Genomic DNA, 23,601 nt, shown 5'->3' on the forward strand with positions numbered 1-23,601 from the left:
TTGAATGGCAGCTCCCTGATAAGACCCTGGCTTGTTTACAGTTTCCATTCCCTGAGCTCTTCGCAGAGTGCCTAGCCCAGTACACAGCTCATTGTAGATACTCATCAAATAAATGCCAGTTAAATGATCCCTTTAATATATGAGTTTTGAATGCAGGATAAAATTAAATTAGTATGATAACAAGTCTTTCAAAAAGAAGTTAATTAAAATGTATTCATATGGGGGTAGGCTGAACTAAAGCAAAGTGTGCTTTACTTTGTTTGGCAATTTTCAAAAACCACGTCTTTGTAGATTTCAAAAACCTTACTTCCCAGGATACCACCATTTGTCACTTGTGCTGTGTATACACTAACCTCAGCCACAGTTCGTCTTTTGGTTTTAGATTGTGTCAGCAGCTAAGGTGTGTGGAGCTGCCAGTGAGTCACCGTCAGTGAAGAGCCTCCGCTTGCTTATTGCTGATCAAGACTTTTCCTTTAAAGCTGGCCAGTGGTAAGTGGCTTTTCTGTGTTCCAAGTGTATGTATTCAAGAAGGTGCCATCAGATAGAAGGGATTATTTTTTCTTCTGGAAAAAGACTTTTCTGGCTACCCATTCCCTTGAGGAAGAGGAATTCTAGATCCTGTCTGCTCAGGGTGAGCCTTTGTTGGCACAGAGGATCTGATTCCTTTCCTGGCCTTAGAGCCCTTGGGTTTTGAGCCTGTGGCTCCCTCAGTCATATATGAAAATTGCTGTCTTGAGTTTTCCTCATTCAAACAAAGCAGCTAGTTCTGGTCAGTGGAACTGACAGCTCTGATAATTACGCTCTTTGGGAACAGTTGCTAACAGAATGCACTTCAGTAATCTAATCTCCTTGAGTTATGTGTTGCTTTTTAAAAATTAGTTGTCTTTGTGTCCAATGCAGAGTGAACAAATCATCCTGAAGAGAAAAGGAACTAGTGACGTCATCACAGGGCGCACTGCCCTGTTGACTGAATTCCTGTATCATACGTACCTTACCTGGGTTGAATTTAAAATACTTGGCTTAATTTCTTATCAGGATTCCCCAGTCAGACCCAGCTCCCCTTAACCTCCACATAAATCATAAGTCTATCCCCTTTGACTTGGGACTGATCAGCATGCTGACTGGGTTAACAGCTCAGCTGTCTCCCTTTTTCTTCAAATGGGGCCTCACCGAGCTTCGGTTCAAGTTCAGTTGTAAAGAAAGCAACTTGAATTTCCCGAGGAAAGGTGTTTGGGTGTGTGTGTCCTTTATTTAAATAAAGCATTTCATTTCTAAATGAATTCCTGGCATGTCAGTCTTGATAGTGTTTCTTAGGAGTCACTTGACTAATTTTGGCAGCCCATCTGGAAATGTGGTTTTGTTAGAAGGAGGATGTGTGATAATAGCAAGTGTGATAATAACAAGAGTTAGCAGTCTTGTGTGTTAATAGTTTGCCTTTGAATTTAGAGCTAGAAAACAAGATGCTGATTGCAATAATTTGCGTTTGTAAAGCAATTTACTGCAGTCTTTGCACATGTTCGATGATACACATTAAATGCATTTTGCCTGTTTTAGGGGGTGGACAACATATTTACCCTTCAAAAATGGTTTAGCAGTCATTATATTGAAAAGTGGAAACTTTAATTGTAATGATCTGTTCTTCCATATTTCCTTTCTGTGCAAGTGTTTGTGTCATGTGCACAGCACTGTCTCTGTGCCTTCAACCCTGAATCCTGCCAAGACTCAGACCCAGCCTCCTGGTTAGGAAAAGTCTGTGCATTGGTTATTGTGCTGCCACCGTGGTGTGCCTGCAAGTGTAATGCACTCGCAAACTTCAGTTACCTGATTAGAAAATGTCCTCGTTCCCTAGTGATAGTTGTAGAATAGAGTCCTGTGATTCTCAAGATGAAATGATTTGGGGTTGGTGTTATGTATACCATCCCAATGAATGGATTTTGGTCATTTCACTGAATTTAGGCCTGAGTTTAATATGTGCCTGTCAGATCTTCAGAGGTCAGACCTGGTGGGAAAGGATCACTGACTGGTTAGTGGTGATGCTTTTCCTCCCAGGTGTTGATCAGCATTCATTCCAGGCCCCTGGGCCCTCCTCTTTCAACAGATTGCACCCTTCCCATTGATTTATGGTTCTAGGGGTTGTGAGTTCCTTTTGATATGTGACCTTATGGGTACAGAATGGCCATTTTGCTTGGGTTGGTGGTGTCTGTCCCTTCCGTGCTGTTACTAGCATGGCTTTGCGCTCTAGGTTCTCTCTCAGGTCATCAGCTTGGTAGTAACCGCCATGTAGCACTTTGGAGAAGAGGGCAAGGATTAGGGAGAGGAGTGAGGATGAGGCTGCCAGGCAGTTTGTGTAGTTAGGATTGTCAGACTAGAGAGCTGTTAGAAATCAAGGAGAGGGTTACTGTTGGGCTTATCTTTGGGATAAGAGATTGGGCCATGATTCCACATCTCTGATTTTTTGACCGGTGGCTTCCTCTGACACCTACCAAACTCTGAGAATGAGGTTCCAGGCCCAACTGTAGCTAAATCAATGAATGTTGTCTGTGACTAGCTGGAGCTTTAGCCACAGATCCCCGTGTAGACACCTTCAGCATAGATGAGATACAGGCCTGAAGGGGCTCTTTTTTGCACTACACTGTGTTCTTCCTGGGCCCTGCAGAGAGGATGGGTTCCTAACCCGTAGCAGGAAACCAGCTCCAGAGCTCTAGCAATCCATTCCTGAGAGAAAGGTCAAAGACAGAAGCCACCTCAAAACATTTCACACATGAGCAGGGCTAACCTTGGTTCATCTTACTAGTAGACCTGCCACTTGCCAGCTCCTTAGTGAGTCCTGCCCTTCATCAGAATTCCTCCTCCCTGGGGGTGGAAAGATTGGCACTCACTCTTGGGTCTGAAGCATGCTCACACAGTGTGCAGCTGCCCTGAGTTTTTAGATTCACGTTTGGCTGTGGCACTCACTGCCTGCCTCCAACAATGGTTGCGCCACTGTGGGTAGCAGTGTATTGTCGCCCAGTGCCCTGAAGACTCCTCAGCTCACATGCTTGCTTTCTACCAGCCAGCTCTGTGATGTGGGCAGTTTCCTTATTTGTCTGGGCTTCAGTTCTCATATCTTCAAAGAGGGAGCAATAGACTATGTTTTGGGATATTTAAAGTGTTTAGCGTAATGCCTAATGTTAACTTTGATTTTAGCTTTTGTTATTGCTAGTATTTCATTCAGTCAGTTAGATCTTATGTACTGATAAGGCCCAGGGGTCATATTCCAGTTCTTATCTCCTTGCTCAGTTTCCCTGCACTTTAGCTGTTGATTGGAAGGGCAGCAGGCCAAGTAGGAGTGGGGGCTCATCACCACGATGTCATCACTGATGCCCCAGTCAGTACTCAGTCCACACTTGGCTGACTAGAGCATGCCCCCTGAGGAGAAGTAAGGCCAGAGCATTTTCACGGAGTGGAAGGAATTCCTGGTCCTAGTGTGTCTGACTTTCTACCAGATAACATAAGTTTTGATGCCAGAAAGCAACTTTGAGCCCTACTGAGAGAAAGAGGACACCAGGAAGAAACATTAGAGGAGCAAGATTAGAGAAACAAGACTTGACCTCTGCCCTTGAGCAGGGCTGCCACACTGCAGCTAGGTAACCTCCTTACCACCTCCACGACCATGTGTGGCAGCCCTGACTCTCAGAGGACTGCACGTACACAGCACTGTATTCCTTGACATCTTTTTTCAAACTGTGGCCTTCCCCGTTGCCTATCTGGTGAGCATTGTATGTCTTTTAAGACTGTTTAAAAGGCATCTCTTCTGTGAAGTCTTTCTTAATTCCTCTACTCCTGGTAGAATCGATTCCTTCCTCTGCTATGCTAAGCAGATTTTATCATTGCCCATTTAATTGTATGTATTTGTTAATTTTCCTTCTCTTAGACTGGATTCATTGAGGGCAGGAACTAAGACATATGTGCATCTTTGTACCTCCAGCAAGTACCATAGTGCCTGTATATGGTAGGTGGGTACTCTCTTTGGTGTTTGCATTAAGTGAATGAGCGAGGGGCTCTCGGAAACTGTAAGCAAGGACTAAAGGGTTCTGGGATCTCATAGTATAGCTGCTGTGTGCTTGGCACTGGGCTCCCTTTGTGGGCAGGACCCAGCTGCCTAGTGTGTCGTAGCTGGATGTGTACATCCACTGCTTCACTGCACACTTAGGCTCCTTCTGCATACACTCATTTATTGGGTATATAGTAAGGGCTTTAACTCATGGGTCCAAGAGTGCTCATCCTGCAAAGGACATTTTTAAAGGTGCATGTTTAAAGTTTAGTTCTTTCTTGGACAGATGTTTTATGAAATATGTATTGTGCATATTTTCTTAAATCCATTCAGATGAAGCTTTTATATAATTTAAATTTTCCTGTTTTTTTTTTTTTTTTTTTTTTTGATGATTTTTTTTTTTTTTTTTTTTTTTTTTTTTTTTTTTTTTTTTTTAATGAAGGAGTCCTTTCTCCAAAGTTACTAGAGAAGAAGGTTCCCTTTCATTCAACTGAAAGAATGGTCTTCATCAACATTGAGCAGCAGAGGGCACTGTAGTTCAGGAGATGAAGCAGCAAAAGTAGCTCATTAATGTATTTATTTTGTAAACATGGAAATAATGGAGATTTTATATAGCTGCTCTGTGACGACATATAGCAACTGTGTTAACAAGTGCTAATGATAGTCTTTTAAATTTTTATCTTATCTGAGGTGAAACGAAAGTTAAAGTATTCATGGAAAAAAGTCAAGTGAAAATAGGTTAACGTTGACTAAAAACCTTTCTGGGAGCGCTTCCAATCCAGAACTGGTTATTAAAGACCACAATAAATGACTGGAAATGTAAGGCCATAGATTGAAGGAGGATTTTTTTTTTTAAGGTCATAGAGCAAATCAGACAACATCTTGTGCTTTTCTTTTAAGCCTATATGTGACTAGGCAACTGGGGAATGATGGGATTTTTTGTTCCGTGATGGCTGTGAAACACCTAGATTGGATGTTTATGTTTCCCAGGTATGGGGATGAGAATTTTTTGTAGTTTTATGTCCTAATACATTTTTCTTGGTATGTGACTCGGTTTATTGCTAGAATCCTCACCAAAAAACGGTTTCTGTGACATAGAATGATTGAAAGCTTGAAACCCAGGAGCTCTAGACTACAGGATGTGGTTAGAAGAAAAGAAGGAAACACGAAACTTGCATAACTCAGAGGCTGTATCAGCCTATTAAGTTTGCCAAATGCTAGTGGGAGAGTTTTGTTACTTTTCTTGCCCCTTTTTCATGCTTTTTAAAACTTGAAAAAACTGTTAGATTGAGATATATTCATATAAAATTCAAACATTTAAAGTGTGCAATTCAGAGATTTTAGTACATTAAGAGAGTTGTGCGACACAATCACATTTAGAACATTTTTATCATCTCAGAAAGAAACTTTGTAAGATTATTCATTCCCCATCCTCCTGCCCAGCTTAGATGACCACTAATCTATTTTGTCTCTATGGATTCGTCTATTATGGACATTTTATATCAGTGGAATCATATAATACACCGTGTGGTCTTTTTGTGATTGGCTTCTTTCACTTAACATGATTTCAGGGTTCATCTGTGTTGTAGCCTATATCAGTACTTCATTCCATTGTTTGGATATACCACATTGTGTTTATATCTTCATCAGCTGATGGACACTTAGATTGTTTTCCACTTTGGAGCTATTGTGAATAATGCTGCCATGAACATTCATCTACAAGTTTTTGAGTGGACATATAGTTTCACTTATCTTGGGTCTAAAACCTGGGTGTGTAATTGTTGGGTCATAGGCTAACTGTTTAACATTTTCAGGTACTACTAAATTGTTTTCTAGAGGGGCTGTGCCATTTTACATTCACACCAGCAATGTGTAAGTGTTCCAGTTTCTCCAGACTTCTGTAACACTATTTGTCTCTTTGAGTCTAGCCATCCAGGTGGATATGAAGTGGTAACTCATTATGATTTTTGACTTACATTGCCCTAATGACTGTTGTTGTTGAACATCTCTTCATGTGCTTATTAGCCATTTATATATCTTCTTTGAAGAAATGTTAATGAAGAGTGTTTTGCCCATTTTTTATGTGGTTGTCTCTTTATTACTGAGTTGTAAGAGTTCTTTTTGTAATCTGGATACAAGTACCTTAATATTAATAGATATATTATTTAAAAATATTTTTTCCCATTCTGTAGATTGTCTTCTAAACTTTCTTTCTTTTTGTTTTTTTGAGACGGAGTCTCATTCTGTTGCCCAGGCTGGAGAGCAGTGGTGCAATCTTGGCTCACTGCTACCTGTGCCTCCCAGGTTCTAGCGATTCTCCCACCTCAGCCTCCCGAGTAACTGGGACTACAGGTGCGTGTGCCATCATGCCCAGCTAAGTTTTGTATTTTTAGTAGAGGCGGGGTTTTACCATGTTGGCCAAACTGGTCTCAAACTTCTGACCTCAGGTAATCCGCCCGTCTCGGCCTCCCAAAGTGCTGGGATTTGTACAGGCATGAGCCACTGCTCCCTTTCTTGATGATAACATTTGTAGCACAAAGTTTTTAATATTGATGAAATCTAGTTTCTCTATTTTTTTTCTCTGAACCTTTTAGGTTTGGGTTCATATCTAAGAAGTCATTTCCATGAAGTTTTACTCCTGCGTTTTCTTGTAAGAGTTTATAATTTTAGCTCTTACATTTAAGTCTCTGCTCCATTTTGACTTAATTTCTGTATATGTTGTGAGATAGGGGTCCAAATTCATTCTTTTGTTATGTGGTTTTTCAGTTCTCTTAGCACCACTGTTGAGTAGACTGTTCTTTTGCCATTTAATTGGCTTGGCACCCTTGTCAAAAATCAATTCACCGTGAATTTAAGGCTTTATTTCTGGACATTCCATTCTTTTCCATTGATCTACATGTTTGTCCTTATGTCAGTACAACAGTGTCTTCATTACTGTAACTTTCTGGTAACTTTTGAAATCAGAAGGTGTGAGTCCTGCAAATGTGTACTTCTTTTTCAGGATTGTTTTAGTGATTCTGGGTTCCTCAAATTTCCATAAAATTTTATGATCAACTTGTCAGTCTCTACAGTGAAACCACCTGTAGTTTTAGTAGGTATTGCATTGAATCTGTGGATTAATTTGAGGAGTATAGTCCTCTTAGCAATATTAAGTCTTCCATGTCATGAACTTGGGATCTGCTTCTATTTACTTAGATCTTCAATTTTTTTTTCCCAGTGGTGTTTTGTAGTTTTTGTTGTGTAAGTCTTACACTTATTTTGTTAAATTTATTCCCAATTATTTTATTCTTTTTTATGCTATTGTAAGTGTAATTGGTTTTCTAAATTTCATATTTGGATTGTTCATTGCTAGTGTATAGAAATACAGTTGATTTTTGTCTGTTGATCTTGCATCCTGCAAACTTATTAGAAATTATTAGTTCTAATATCTTTTTAGTGAATACTTTAGTATTTTCTATATATGACAGCATACCATCTGCAGCTTCTACCTCTGCAATCTGAATGCCCTTTATTTTCTTGTTTACTTATCTTGGCTAGAACCTTTAGTACAGTGTTGAGTTGGAGTGGTAAAAGTAGATATCCTTGTCTTATTTATCTTAGAGGGAAACTTTCAGCCTTTCACCATTAAGTAGGATGTTAGCTGTTGTGAATCCTTTTTATTTCATTTTCTTGTTTACTTACCTTGGCTAGAACCTCTAGTACAATGTTGAGTTGGAGTGGTGAAAGTAGACATCCTTGTTTCTCTTAGTGGGGAAACTTTCAGTCTTTCACCATTTAAGTAGCATGTTATCTGTGGGTCTTTTGTAGATGCCCTTTATCAGGTTGAGAAAGTTCCCCAGTGTTCCAAATCTGTTATTTTTGTTATGAAAAAGTGTCAGATTTTGGCAAGTCTTTTCTTCCTCTATTGAGATGATTATGTTAGTTTTGTCATTTAGTCTATTGAATGGTGTATTATATTGATTTATTTTCAGATGTTAAACCAATCCTGTATTCCTGGAATTTTTCTATCTATATTCAGAAGGGATATTGGTCTGTAGTTTTCTGTCGATGTCTTTGTCTGGCTTTGGTATGAGGGTAATACTAGCCTCATAAAATTAGTTGGGAAGTGTTCTTTTCTGTTTTTGGAAGATATTTTGGAGGATTGGTATTAATTTTTAGTACTTACCAGGATGTCATTTGGACCTGAGCCTGCCTTTTGTTTATTTGTTTATGTTTTTGAGATGGGGTTTCGCTCTTGTTGCCCAGGCTAGAGTACAATGGTGCAATCTCAGCTCACTGCAACTTAACGTCTCCCGGGTTCAAGTGATTCTCCTGCCTCAGCCTCCCACATAGCTGGGATTACAGGCATGCACCCCCATACTTGGCTAATATTTTTTTTTTTTTTTTTTTTTTAGTAGAGATGGGGTTTTGCCATGTTGGTCAGGCTGGTCTCGAACTCCTGATCTCAGATGATCCACCTACCTTGGCCTCCCAAAGTGCTGGGACGGGCATGATCCACCATGCCTGGCCTGGACCTGAGCTTTTCTTTGTGGGAGGTTTTAAAATTATTAACTCAGTCCTTTAACTTGTTATGAGTATGCTCAGATTTTCTTTCTTCTTAAGTCAGATTTGGTAGTTTATGTCATTTTAAGAATGTGTGCATTTCATGTAAGTTAGCTAATTTTTTTGGCATATAGTTGTTCATGGAATTATTTTATAATTCTTTTTCTTTCTGTAAGCTTTTTGATGATGTCTCCTCTTTTCTTGATTTTAGTAATTTTTCTTTTTTTCATAGTCTAGCAAAGGTTTGCCAATTTTGTTTAACTTACCAATTTTTAAAACTGCTTAAACAATAATCATTTATTTGGCTTTCCTTTTAGGGTTGATTTCTTTATTCCAGGAGTCTCTGTGGTTGGTGGGTTTTCAATATGCTCCAGTCCCAGACTGCTAGAACAAGAGAGAATGATAGAATTGGCAGTGAAATATACGAACCACCCGCCTGCCCTCTGGGTTCACGATAAGGTAAGCAAACTGCCTGTTTAAAATCGATGATCTGGGAAATCTCTGGCACCCACAAAATTTGTGTTAAGGTCATTTGATTCACCTAAGAAACTGGGCTTGAGTAAAAGGATACATGCCCACAAAGAGCATCTAAGAAAGATCAAAGAAACTGAGGCATTAAGTATGAGTCAGAGACTTTGGAATCTGGAAATATTTTCTGGGTCACCAAACAGTATTCAGTTGAATACTGCTTTAGAATTAAAATATTTTATATTTTATGCAAGTTATAAAAAATTGGCTCTCTGTGTCATGTAAATGGTAAATCTATAAATCAGATTATTTTGTCCTAACCGTCCTAAATAAAGAGAATTAAATTATTATTCTGTCATTTGGAGGGGAGACTGTCTGATTACATAGTACTGCTTCTTCCCAGAGATGAGCACAGCTAAATCCACGGTGCCATTGCCTCTCCATTTCGGTCTCTGGAAAGCTCTTCACTTGGGATTCTGAGAGAGAATCCAATTTAACTGCTGTTAATAACTCATACTTTACCACAGGGCTTAACACAATCCTACAGAAGCTGCCTGTCATTACCTACTAGAACTCTGGTAACAAAGAATGTGCTCAGAACAGATGAGTTACATGTTGTCTTAGTTTTTGACCCTTCTATCCTTTTCACTTTTTGCCTTTTCTATCCTTCTGCTTTTCCTTTTGCTTCCACTTCATTACTAGAGTGTCTTCTATATTTACCAACAACCTCTATCCCATCCCAGGCATTTTCTTACTTTCTTTACCAAAAGCACATATCAGTACAAATATGCCTTCAAAAGCAGCATTTTCTTGTTTCCTGGAAATCATTGGGGATCAACAAAGGAAAAAGAAAACAAAAACTCTATTTCAGCAAAACTTGGAAACACACTCTAGTATATTTTTAAAGGTTGCAGAAAATTACTGTGTTTCTGTAGGAGCCACATGGAAATAAGTAGAGGAGAGAGGCCAAGAGTAGCAAATCTCATAGAGCACCAACAAAAATACATGAGGGAGTGGGGTGGAACTTACAGCTATTGCCTGCAAAAGGGGGTATGGAAACACAGTTGAGTTTTGTGCCTGCAGAAGTCCCACCTGGACGCAGCAAGATTCAGTTAGGAGAGAAGGCACATGAAAAATGACACAGACAAATCATGTTTGTAGGAACTAAATATGTTCTGTAGTGGCTGAAGGGAACTTTTATGTTGGAAAAACCAGCTAGCTTAGAGGATACTCTCTGGCCCGTCCCCCAGTATAGAACCCTCTTACAAATAGTTGATCCAAAAAAAAAGCACAGTTCATTTTAGTCTCATGAAAGAAATCAGAGAAGACATAAGTAAATAGAGAGATGTACTGTGTTCATAGATTGGAAAACTCAACGTAGTACAGAAGTCAGTTTTCCTTAAATTGATATGTAGATGTAACATAACACTAATCAAAATCTCAACAGGATTTTTTTATAAATATGGACAAAGTGATTTTAAAATTTATATGGAACAAAAAAGGACCTAGGATAGCTAAAACAATTTTGGAAAAGAAGAATAAAGTGAGAAGAATCCCATTAGTCAAATTTAAGATTAAACTACAGCATTCAAAACAGTATGGTATTGGTGAAAGGAGAAACACATCAAATAATATAACAGAATAAAGAGTTCAGAAATAGAATGACACCTATACAGTCATTTTATTTTTGACAGAGTTTCTAGATTCATTGGAAAAGTTGAACGGCGAAAGGATAGCCTTTTCAACAAATAGTTCTGGAACCATTTTGCATCTATATGCAAAAAACAAAGCCTTCAACCTAAACCTCATACTTTATATTCAGAATTAACTCAAAATGGGTTGTAGATCTAAGTATAAAACATGGTACTGTAAAAGTTCTAGAAGAAAACAGGAGATATTTGGAACTTGAGAGTAGGTAAAAAGTTCTTAAACACAGTGCCACAAGCAAGATCCGTCAGAGAAAAGGTTGATGATAGGAAATGGTCAGAATTAAAACTTCTTCTACAAAAGACATTTAACACAACTGAAAAACAAGCTATAGAGTGGGAGAAAATATTTACAAATAAAATATTTAACACAGGATTTGAATCTAGAATATATAAAGAAATCTCAAGAGTCAGCAAAACACAAGTAACATTTTTTTTTAAATGGGCAAAGGATTGAATAGACACTTCACTAAAAAAGGATATCCTTATTTTCATTGCAAATAAGCAATGAAAAGGTGTTCAAACATCATTAACCCTGAAGGAAATGTAAATTAAAACCCTGTGTGGTGGAATACCACTACAGACCTAGTCCAGTGTCTAAAATTAAAAATATTGACAATATCAAGCGTTGGCAAGGATGTGGAGCAACTGAAACTCTCATATATTGCTTATATTGCTAGTGGGAATGCACAATAGTACGGCCAATCTGGAAAGCATATTAGCAGTTTTGTATAAAGTTAAACATACACTTAGCATATGACCCAGCAATACCACTTATGAGTGCCTTAGAGAAATGAAGGCTATGCTCACATAAAAGCATAACATGAATATTTGTAGCCGTTCTCATAATTATTAAAAACTGTTAGAAACAACCCAGATGTCCCTCAGCAGATGAATGGATAACCTGTGATAGATTCATACAAGGGACTGCTATTAAAGGGATGAATTATTGATGCACACAGCCTTGTGAGCAAATCTCAGAGGCATTCTGCTGAGTACAAGACGACAGTCCCAAAAGGTTACATACAGTATAATCCCATTTTTTTCACATTCTGGAAGACAGATACAAGATATGAAACAAATCAGTGGTTGACTGGGGTTGGGGTGACTGGAAAGGCAGGAGCATAAAGGGATAGCACAGGGGAATATTTTCAGGGGGTGATGGAACTAGTCTGTGTTTTGATTTTGATGGTTGATACCCAGATCTATATGTGTGTTAAAATTCATATAACCATGTACCAAAAGAAAAAGATGTCTGTTAAGGGAATTTTAAAAATAATTTTTAAAAAATCTGCAGGAGCAACAAAATATATTCTTGTGGTTTACACGTCAAGTTGTGTCTGTCCAGGATAACCCCCAGATGCCTGTGTGGGCATTTCCGTTGTAAATATATGCTGTCACATTTTTACCCTGCAGCCTCCTGAGTCTCTCTTTCAGTGTGGCCTCAGCTGCCCCATTCCTTTTTGGATTCTCTGTGGATTTTCCACTCATTACTGTCTCTAGGCTGCTCCTAGAGGTGCTAAAATACGTTGCTGGGGTAAGATCAACAAGGTGTCCACATGCCTCTTGCTCAGAGTTGAAATAAGCATAGCCATCCCAGCTCCTAGTGCCATGAACATCTCCCCATCTTCCCTGTTATCCTTAGCCTCCCATGCGACCTGGCCTGGTCCTGGTCCACAGCATCCTGCTTGGTTTCATGCCTCATTGGCATTTCAGTGAAGGAACTTATTCTTACAGGCTGTAGAAAATCTCAAAGTGGTGTTGCCTGAATGTACATCCTAATTGTAGTGCCTGCTCTAGTCTGCCCAGTGGGAGTTGCAAACAGCCTTTATGAAGTCAGATTTTTCTTCGACCCTATTTTCAGGTGGCTATTTTCCTCCTGAGGATTTGTCTTATTAAGCCATTAGAGTGGACAATGGAGGCACGTGAATGTCTGGGTGGCAGCAGGCTACACCATTGAGACATGGAATAAAGTGCCATAAATGTCTTCCTTTTTTTAAAAATCTGCTTTGGCTCAAGCTCTTGGCAGGGTAAAGGGTTCTAGACAGCTATTGTGTGCTTAGCTCCAGTTGCTGTGGAAAGGTTGTTTATTTCACAAGTAGAAAATCTATACCAAAATTAGATACATTGCTGTGTAATTGAAGGTAATGTCCTTTTACTTACATATTATAGTATACAGTACATTGAGTCTTGTGTTCATGTTACCCTGGCAGTTTTTATTGATCAAAAAGACAAAGGTGGCTTTTGATTCTTTCCAGATGCTAACAAATTGGAAGATAGATCTACTGAAGATTATTTTGTCATTAAGAATAAGACAGGCTTCTTGAGTATTATCTCTCCCTGGGGCACATTTTCTTGCCAACTTTAGAGTTGAAAATACCCCAGTTTCTAAAAACAATAACTTAGAGGCTCTCTTTTGTTGTCATTACTAAGCATGCCAAAGATGGCCATTGGAGAAAATTATTTCAGTCCCTTTCACTCTGATTCTTATAGATAAAGAGAAAACTGCACAGGCAAGCAAGAGAGGGAGGGAAGGACGATATAGGAGATGAAATTCATTGTCATCATTAGGCAGAGCCTCTTGTATCTTAAATTCTATTTTTGAGACTTGAAAGAATATTTTAAAGCACCTTGGTAGCCACTGTAGCAGTTCCTAGATTTTAGTTATTCCTAACTGAATGCTCCCTTGCTGCTAATTTCTTTTGTCAAAAATGAAAACCCACTTATCACCATTCATGTAAAAATCTCCTGCATATTTAAAATAGGTAGGTTCAGACATTTTTTTCCCCTGAGAGAAAGGGTATCCATTCATTTAACAGTTCTTTACCAAAAAGGACATGTTTTGTGAATTCAAATAATTTTCATTTTTCTTAGATATTCTCTAAGTTTAACTCATCTTTAAATTGTAGAGCCCATATTAAATTCATGTCCAAAAAGCACTTACTGCTCACCTGCCATGTAAGGTGCCATGGTGTGAATGCTAAGGGTTTGGTTCTCAAAAGCATGCGATATGTTATTACTTCTTCGGAGGGCATTCATTTAGTTGATTTATGCTGGGAACATGTAATGGGAGAAACCTATGCTCTTAATATAAATTTCTTTATTCCTGGAGTCTGTTTTTTAGTGACAGGGAAGAAGGAAGCTGCCATCGCCAGCACTTTTTCTTTTGTGACAGCTGCAATGACGAAAATACCTTCTTATATAGAGCCAGATACTAGTGAGCTTCTCCCCATGTGAGTCAGTTGATGTTCACACCAACCCTGTGAGGTGGGCAGTGCAAGTGCTGGTACCCATTTTCTAGGGGTGGCAGCCGAGGCTCAGAGAATTTAAAGGATTTACTGGATTTCATAGGGGCCATGATTAAAATTCAGTCTTTTTACTTCTAGATCAGTGTTTCCCCCCCTACCCCAACCAAGGGGTTACCAACCCTGTCAGATCCAATGCCCCTTTCTGGAACTGTCCTGAAATTAAAAAAAAAAAAAAAAAGTCCTAGTTAATGTAATGTACCCATAGATTTTTTTTTTTAAATAACATAATTCTCTAACTGTAATACAAAGGATAAGTATAAGAAAGTGATTCATAGTCAAAGAATATGTATTTTAACATGTACATGGCTAGGCAGATCTAACTGGAAAACAGAATAAAGTAGTCGGATGGCTGTTCCTGGACATAGGATCACTGTCTACAGATGTAGTGATAAAGGTGTGTTGTGTGGGTGACACATGTCACTGGAATGTGGTTTTCCAGAACAGTGAACATGCTTGGTAAAGTCCTGAACACAACAAAGTGCAATTTACATTGTGACTACTGACTTTATTTGTAAAAATGAGTTAGGGTCTAGTTTCAGATCATTGTAAATCAGTTTTTACCTGTAAGAATGTCTTTTGGACCATTCGGGAGTCATTGTACAGGGCAGTCTTGTGCTTTGTAGATAATGGTGTGCTGACAAACCAGCTATCTAAATTTAAAAAGCCCTGAGTTGTATCACTTGCTGATTTCTATATTGTAAATACTCCCACAATGGCTGATTTCAAACTACCAGTAGAAACTTTCTTAAAAATTCCTGTACATTTGACCACCAGCTTAGTAGGAGCCAATTCTGGGAAACCACTAACTTTGTAGGATCTCTAGCGTCTCTGACCCTGCCCTCTAAATGCCAGTTGGAGTGCCCAAATCATGGTGATGATAAAAAATGTCATCACAAGTTTCCCAAACACCTTCATCAGAAGCAGTAGCACCCCCACTGAGAAACCAGTACATTCAACTCTAATGGCATTGTGGGCATAAGTGACCTCACCAAATGGTAGCTGCTTTATCTAGATAGATGTATGTGATACTCCATAGTCTGAAGCCTCTGGCTGCCTGTTCTTGTTTCTCTAGGGAGAAGGGAACAACACTGAATGGTACTGCAGGGCTGGTCTAAGCCTGTAGAGCTGATCTGGCTGTGTCCTACTGAGGCTCAAGAGGGAGCCCCAGTGCTCACATTTTTCAGCCTTGATGAACCCGGGCAGGCAGTATAGTGACATTTGCCACATCCTGTTTCTCTCAGCTTTGGTCAGAACACAGAAGTACAACTCAGATAAAGGAGACCCATACTTCAGAGCTGTCCCCTGCCTTTGAGTCCATTGCCTCTTTCCTCAATCCAACTCATCACCTTAGAAGTTAACAAATGGTAAAATCAGTGAAGCACATCTCCTTTTCTCAATATTGGAATGGCTGTTCAGTATGGATTACGAAGGTGGATTAGCTTATGGCCTATAAAATGAGCAAGTGGAATCAATTCACAGGGCCTTGGGAAAATTGGGAGCAAGCTATAAAAATAATCCTAGATACTGATAATACAGGAGGTAGATCCAGTTTTATTAAAGTAGAACATTTGGTTTAAGACCTGTGCTACAAAAGGCTAAAGGATCTTTTCTTTCCTGCCTTAGTGTACACTCGACTCTGAAGTGGCTGTGAGAGTGGGTGGAGAGTTCTTCTTTGACCCTCAGCCTGCGGAAGCCTCTAGAAACCTTGTGTTGATTGCAGGAGGAGTCGGAATTAACCCTCTGCTTTCCATCCTGCGGCATGCAGCACATCTCCTCAGAGAGCAGGCAAACAAAGGACATGGATATGAGATAGGATCAATAAAACTATTCTACAGTGCAAAAAATACCAGTGAACTCCTGTTTAAGGTAAAGGAGGAATAGCTTGCTATAAGCAGACTTGTGTATTGATTGTTCACAGAAGTTTTTTTCTCTAGGCTCTGTTTTCTCTGCAAAGGTTCAAACAAAAGGCTTGGCAAGGTTTAATCATGCTCAAACGAGAACTAACCAACACACCTTACCCAAGACAAGTAAAACTACCAGTTAAGTGACAGCAAAGGGTGGGTTTAGGTGGGATGGAATCTGGAGGTTAGATGAACAGAAAAGTCACAAGGGTCCTGAGATCCCAGTCAGGAGACCTATAGTGGACTGATGTATCACAGGAGTAGGTAAGACTTACACAGTGTGGACCCAGCTGGGTAAATGAAACCCTCAGTTGCATCTGTTTAAACTAAGTGCATTTGATGGAGAAAGCTTTCACTGGGGATTGCTTTGCAGCTGCAGGAATGAACAAAAGAACAGAAACAGTTAAAAGACACAACTGTGGTCAGTGAAACTGCTGCTTAATTGCCAATGCTTGAGAAAAAGGAAAAAGAAAAAACTCCCGGAGAGTTGGTAATATGCTTGTTAGCATATTCAGATTTCAATTAAAGCCAAATAGCCCTCTGTAGTCTGAATGCTCTGGCCTGCTAGGCTGCAGACAATATCTCTCTAAGTAGAGAGCAGGAGTGGCAGACGTGTGCAGAATGGGAGTTGAGGTTCAGCGTCAGTGGTTGTGCACATCTGTTTTGATTTTTTAAAATTGTAGTGTGACCAAATATGTTTGACATTCCAGAAAAATATCCTTGATTTAGTAAATGAATTTCCTGAGAAGATTGCATGCAGTTTGCATGTCACAAAACAGACTACACAAATCAGTGCAGAACTCAAGCCGTACATCACGGGTGAGTCCCCTAAAGATATTTTGACTATCTCTGTGCAATTATTTGATGAACACACCAGTTTGTTGAGCATAGATGCCTTATTGTTGGAAGTTGCTGGCTGGGAATGTCACTATCTGGGGAATTGAGATGATTCATCATGGAAAAATAAAGAGACATTTAGTTGGATTTACTCATTATATGCAGGTTTCCTATTGCCTATGTTAAAAGTGTATTTTTCACACTTTTTAAGAGGCCTTTGCATCATTACTATAGTATACCTATGAAGAATTTATATTCCAGATTTGGCTGAATTGATTCCATTTGCCATTAATGGTCATTTAAACAACTCATGATTTCCTCTGAAAGGATTTTTATATAACATTTACTTCCTTCGCTGTAGGCAGTTTTGTCTCTCTATCAAAGACAGGTAAGCTAGCTGGCCCTTTCTGCAGAGTGCATTACGATGAGCTTCCCACTTTGCTTGCTTAGGTTTAGGAAGCCTGGAGACACACTCTGCTTAGGTCTGGCCCCAGATGTCAACACGAGCCATCCTGCGAATGGCTTAAGAAGAGCCTCACTGAGCTTGAGTTACAGCAAATAAACACTGTGGCTGAATTGTGGTTAGTCCGTCCTCATCTGCCAATACAACCATGTCTGGCTTAATTTGGTGTTTATTCTGGTTTTTTTGGTAGAAGGAAGAATAACAGAGAAGGAGATAAGAGATCACATTTCAAAAGAGACTTTGTTCTATATTTGTGGCCCACCTCCAATGACAGACTTTTTCTCCAAGCAACTGGAAAACAACCATGTACCTAAAGAACACATTTACTTTGAGAAGTGGTGGTAGGAGACAGATAAAGACAGAAGATAAAGAGGTGAGATCTCAGATCTCCTGTCCTTTGTGGCATGATTCTTTTTTTTTTTTTTTTTTTTACTTGAGTTGTCTTATTTTTTAAGGCTATAAATGTAGTGACCAGCTGGATGATAATTAAGCCAGCTGACAGACTTAAATGATAAACTTTTTGCAGAGACCTCACTGATAAAGCTATTTTTTACTATACTGATTTTCTTTTATTAACAATGATTTAATTGTCTCATGATATACCATGATTGGTCAATATAGATTTTTCTTTCGTCTTTAGGTAAGAAAGTGATACATACTTACGTTTAATCATAGGAAAATGTGATTTTTGAGTGTAAAATGTGGGCTAGCTTTAAATTATTTGACAGCCATCTATATATCTTATGTTTAATAAAATTATAATTTAAATACATTCTTAATAATTTTACTTTGAAAATTCTTTTTCGTGAATGCCTTTGTTTACTTACCATGGTCTACAGTCTTACTTGAACCATCAATGTTAAGTTTGGACATGGAAATTGTTAGGAAAACTGCTTTAGGGAGTTAAATATCCAGGATATTTGCTTTTTTGTTAATGAATATCCTAAGTGTGTATCCTGGCTAATTGTTAGTTTCTTCTCAAATGAAACCCTTTCTGTCTTGGCTGTCTGCCTTAACGCTGTAGGAGGCAGCTTCTTGCTTGCGACAAAGGCATTGGTGATGTGTTCCATGTTGAATCTGCCTTCGGTGCTTGGGCTGGCTGGCTATGGAAGTGTGCTTAGCATTGTTTAGGGGGTAGAGAGCTGTTACTAAATCTTGGTTTTGTACTTTTTATTTCACTCATTTGTCAGAGTTGTTCTTGGTACCCGCAGGTCCTTAGCACATATTTGTTGAATGACTGAAAGAAACCAACTAATGTTCTAACTCCTTGCTAAGTCTGAGAATGGAAGGCAGTTCCCCAGAGTGGATAGAAAGAATGGTGGAGACTTATCCCAAAGCTGCTCTGATGAAACTGCTAGAAAGCAGATTGTAGTTCTTTGTTTAGAGTTTTAAAAATCTAAAAGAAATCCTGACTGGAGCCAGGCCATTCCTTTTAGGACAAGTAGTCTTGGGCCCAAGGTTGCCTGCATGGAGCCCACAGAAGGGCGAAGGGAGCCTGGGAAGGACAGGGGGGTGCTGGAGACCTAGGAGCTCCAGCTGAGATTCTGTTCTGGAGCTGATGAGAGAAGACTTTCTTAGCTTTGTTGTGGCAGGCCTCCCAGGGACTTCTGGGCTTTAACACATATAATTCATCTGGGCTTTAACACATATGATTCATGGGGCCTGAAGATGACTGTAGCTTCTGCCCAGTTTTGAGTTTTGTCAGGTTTTAAGCAGAGATCATTTGTGAGCTATTTTGATCCCACATTTGAAAATTTGGGAAGGAAGGGAGGAGCCATTGACCTGATGGGCGTATCATAATCCATTCAAGGAAATGGTCCTCAGTATCTCAGAGGTGGAGTATGTGAAGCTCTGGGCCACTACAAGGAGCCCTGACTTACTGATTGGCCCCAAAGTGCCCAGGCTGAGGTCATAGGAGCCTGATGAGATGCAGGGATGCGGGACTGTCAAGGGGCGCTTCCACCAACTGGTGGAGGCAGTCTGTGGGGGAGGAGACCTAAACATATGGAGAAAGTGCCTAACCCAGGCCTCTCTGCATCAAGAGTGGAGGTGCAAGGTGAGCATCTCAATGCTGCATGGGATGGGAGGATAGGAAGGTGTTGCCCATTGCCTCTGTTCAACCAGCACCATGGCTAACTGTGTGCCTGCTGTTGTCAGACAGCAAGGGTCACCTGTCCTGGAGATCCCAGCTCTGCCTGCCCCCCTGCTGCTGACTCAGTGTTGGCAGAATTGCTAAGATGGGCCACTTTGCCTTTGCCTGGAGTGTTCATCCTTTCAGTGCCATCATTCTGGTGCTAAGTGTTGAACAGCACTTTCTGGTCTGGCCAACAATGTCCTGTTGCTCTTGCCTGTGGGATCTGTCCAGATCTTTTTGGTACTTAAATTGAGCTAACTACAGCCAGAGTGGCTTGGAATTCATAGTGTGGTGGCTTAGAGTATGGGCTTGAAAACTCTTGAGCCAGATGCCTGGGTTCAAATCTCACCTATACTGCTTAACTAGGTAGATGACCTTCAGCAAATCACTTAACTGCTCTATGCCTCGTTTAAAATTACTTACAACTACATGTAAAAGGGAGGTGATACTGCTACCTACCTATGTACCTACCTGATAGGGCTGTTATGGGGATTGAAGGTGATCATACATGGAAAGTGCTTAGCAGAACACTGCATGAGTATGTTGTCATTATTAATTTGCTATTCCTTGTCCTATTCAGAAAGGATTTCAAGAGGCTGGATGCCTTAAATGTGGTCCACTAACTTGAAACCTTCATGTGGGTGTGCATCTGTTTTGTTTACTGCTGTGCCAGGCACAAAATAGATACTTCATAAATATTTGTTATATAGGTGAAAGGGCCTGCTCAGGGTTGATGAGCTGGATTAAAGGGACTTCTTAAGGATCCTCTGGTTCTATGAGGTTGAAATAATGTTTCTTCTTTTGACATGAGACCCTTTCATAGCCTACTCAAGAGACTAGGTTAGTCTGATATTTGTATCTTTCTCAAATTTTATTTTTTTATTTTTTCAAACATATGACAAAAGTAGAGATAGTAAAATGACTTCTCCTGCATCCAGCACCCAGCTTCCATGACTATCAGTATTCTGTTGTTTTTGCCAGCCCTCAGCTGCCTTGTGGTGGTGGTGTTGCTGGTGTGTTTTCAAGCAAAGCCTAGCAATTATATCGTGTCACCTGTAAATTCTTCGGTATTTATCTCTAACAGCTGCATCACCTTAGCACAACCACAATGTCATCATCATACCTAACACAAGTGACAGTGATTACTTAATATCATCTAAGACCCCTTCTATGTTTTGTTTCCTCATAGCCTCAAAAGTCCAAATATTGCATTTGGTTAATGTCTTTTAAGTTTATTTTAATCAATGGCACACTCCCTACACCCACTATGCATATGTATGGACATTTTCTCCCCCATGATTCATTTGTTAAAGAAACTGACTCATTTGTTCTGTAGGCTTTCCCACATTTTGAACCTGGCCTACTGTATCCTCGGGGTATTGCTTGATTCTCTCTCCTCTCTATTTCATGTAAACTGGCAATTAGATCTAGAACTCGTTTATATTCAGATTCAAGATTTTTTTTGCAAGCCTATATTGTAAAGTGATGTACATCCTACTGTATCATACAAGGCATATAATGTCTGTCCCACTTTTAATGCTGTTAAGATGGATCAGTGGTTTCAGCGTTTGTCAGCCTGATTCATCCAATGTAATGGTCTTCATCAAACTTCCACCTAATTGTTTTAGCAGCCGTTGATCGTTGCTAATAGCTATTTTTTCATTAAGGATTGATTATCTATTTGTGTTATTCTTCCATATAGAACTTTCCTTCATCAGCTTTGATTCCCTGAAATGAGTCTGTAAAGAAAAGGCAGGATCAATGCTTGATTTCTTTCCTTTTATTTATCATTTAGCAATACTATGAGTTGGTGCCTTAAAGTATCATTCTAAATGCATGGCTTTTTATACATTTTGTTTTTTTTATTCTTTGAAGTCTTTTTTTTTTTTTTTGATGTTTAGCTGGTTTGCTGGTTTTAGGTCGCCCCCGCTGTGTCACAGTGGTTCACATTAAGTCATGATGGTTGATGAGGTTTGGAACTCTTAATAGGTGCAAAAAGTGCTCTAATAGAGTGTGGTGTTAAGGAGCCTCATGAATACAGTGTTTCATAGAGGATGGATTGGCTAGCTGTGTCATGCTGCTGTTAGGACAGGAAAGATGAGTTCTGATGAGAGATCATTGAGTAGCCATTGATTTGGCAACTGGATGGTCATTGGTGATCTTTATAAGATGTATGGTGGGAGAGAAAACACTGAAGTAGGCTTAGGAGCAATTCAGAGGAAAGAAATTATAATGAATATACGTAATAAAGATTTACTATAAAGAGAAGAAAAAAGATGGAATGGTAGCTGAAAAGTGAAGTAGGGTCAAGAGAACATTTATTGTACTCATGGAGTTGTTTTGTTTTTTAAACTTTTGCTTTGAAATAATTTTAGATTTACAGAAGAGTTGCAAAGACAGGGTTCCTCTGTATCCTTCATCCAGCTTCCCCAGATGTTTAATGTAACTATGGTATATTTATCAAAACTAGGAAATCAACAGTACAGCTAAGTTGGTACAGTAGTGTTAGCTAAAGCACAGTTTCATTTTTTAATATGAGTGAAATAACAGCCTGATTGTATGAGAAACCAGGAAAGAGTCATTCAGTGGAACTCTGTTAGGGAAGTGACACCTTTTTCTAGAGGATGATGTATTAACTGTCATTTATTGAGCATATACTGTGTGCAGTCACTGAGCTAGACATTGAAGATAGGGAAGCATAAGACACAGGTTATCTTAGGAGCAAGTTAAATACTTTAGGAAACCATTTTTTTTTTTTTTAAATACATTGAGAACATTTCAATAAAATTGAAAGTGAATGCTCAGGGGGAAAATGTTTTTTTGCACCTATCACTGAAAGAGAACTATAGCAAATGGATGACTGGGTGAGTCAAAGTAGTGATGGATCCTAGGGGCCCAGTGTTAGGGGAGTGGGAAAGGCTGCACCCATGCTCTGGAGACTCGGAAGGATTGTTATACTGGACTTACAGCACAAACACATGCATGCATGCATGCAGTGATTGTCAAATGATCTAAGATCATGTCTCTCCTACTGAGAATTTTTGTTTTCTTTCTGAATGGAAAATAGCAGTTTCTTTCATTCCTGGTTATTGCAGATGATCTGATAATTTAACCTGAGAGCTGTTATTATTTCATTTTATTTCATAACCCAAAAGAAGTATATTGTACTCATCTTAGAGAAAACAGTGAGATGTCTGGTTTTTAATATTACTCTTTCTTAACATACAATAAGCTATCAGTTTGGTGATGACATGTAGATATCTCCTAACCCGCCATAAAATCAAGGCATGTATTTTAAAATGTTTTGTGCTCAGGAATCCAAACTTTTATAGTTGTTGAGCAGCCATCTTGATCTGGTCTGTTTTGAATTCTTAAAACTTGCAGGAGCTCATCAGCCTAACCTGGCCCATTCCAGCTCATCCCCATATCCCATTTTGCTATATTTGAGCATAACAAAATTTTCTCTCTTCCTTTTTAAAAATTAATTATCTAATAAATATGACCACAGATATTAAAGTATATAGATTAAAATGCTGAAGTTCTCTTCTTCCCATCCTATTCCCTTGCCTTGAAGGAACCTCTGTATAAAGAACTTGCTGGGTATCCTTGTAGACATTTTATGGTATATTAACCTTGTATACATATACAAGTATGTGTACTTGCAGATCTCATTCTTTGACTACACTTCAGATTCTTGGTATATACCATAATGTACTTAACCATTTTTCCATGATGGACATTAGATTGTTCGCAGTTTTTGGCTATTATAAGAAATATAGCAGTAAACTTGTTTGTATAATTTATCTGCACATATTCCTGTAAAAGTAATAGAAGTGCCATATCTGAATAAAAAATTGACTAGTATTGCCAAGTTACTCTGTAAAATGCCGCATCAGTTAATGGTCTAATGGGGTATGAAAGTGCCCATTTCTGGCCAACATTAGATAGTCTTAGTCTTTAAGTATTTTTCCCCTAATCAGTTAGATGAAAGGTGATTTTTAAAAAATAATTTTCTGATTGTTTCATAGCATTTTTTTTTCCTAAGGTATTTTAGCCATCCTCATTTCTGTTTTTCTGAATGGTATATTACTGTTTTATATCCATTTTGATGTCTTACTGATTTATAACCCTAAAATTGGAACGATACAGAGATTAGCATGGCCACAGTGCAAGGATGACATGCAAATTCATGAAGTCTTTCATATTAAA

The 23,601-nt window shown here is 39.0% G+C and overlaps 1 protein-coding gene and 1 pseudogene across 5 annotated transcripts in view; both read left to right on the forward strand.

The window, feature by feature from the left end:
- OXNAD1 (oxidoreductase NAD binding domain containing 1) overlaps positions 1 to 22,913 on the forward strand; it is a 59,032-nt gene extending 36,119 nt beyond the window's left edge. For 3 of the 5 annotated variants that reach the window (XM_017522507.2, XM_017522508.2, XM_017522514.2), the window contains 5 exons: positions 383 to 489; positions 8,893 to 9,034; positions 15,681 to 15,923; positions 16,669 to 16,777; positions 17,449 to 20,155. In XM_017522507.2, the coding sequence (XP_017377996.1) occupies positions 383 to 489; positions 8,893 to 9,034; positions 15,681 to 15,923; positions 16,669 to 16,777; positions 17,449 to 17,603 (756 nt within the window). In that variant the 3' untranslated portion in view covers positions 17,604 to 20,155. Of the gene's footprint in view, positions 1 to 382; positions 490 to 8,892; positions 9,035 to 15,680; positions 15,924 to 16,668; positions 16,778 to 17,448 lie in introns of all 5 variants that reach the window. The other 2 variants (XM_017522509.2, XR_005199049.1) reach the window with 2 other exon arrangements.
- Positions 22,914 to 23,500: 587 nt separating this feature from the next.
- Positions 23,501 to 23,601, forward strand: LOC119470220 (annotated as a pseudogene).

The sequence above is a fragment of the Cebus imitator genome, unplaced genomic scaffold (assembly GCF_001604975.1).
Source record: "Cebus imitator isolate Cc_AM_T3 unplaced genomic scaffold, Cebus_imitator-1.0 Scaffold24, whole genome shotgun sequence".
Classification (NCBI taxonomy): Eukaryota; Metazoa; Chordata; class Mammalia; order Primates; family Cebidae; genus Cebus; species Cebus imitator.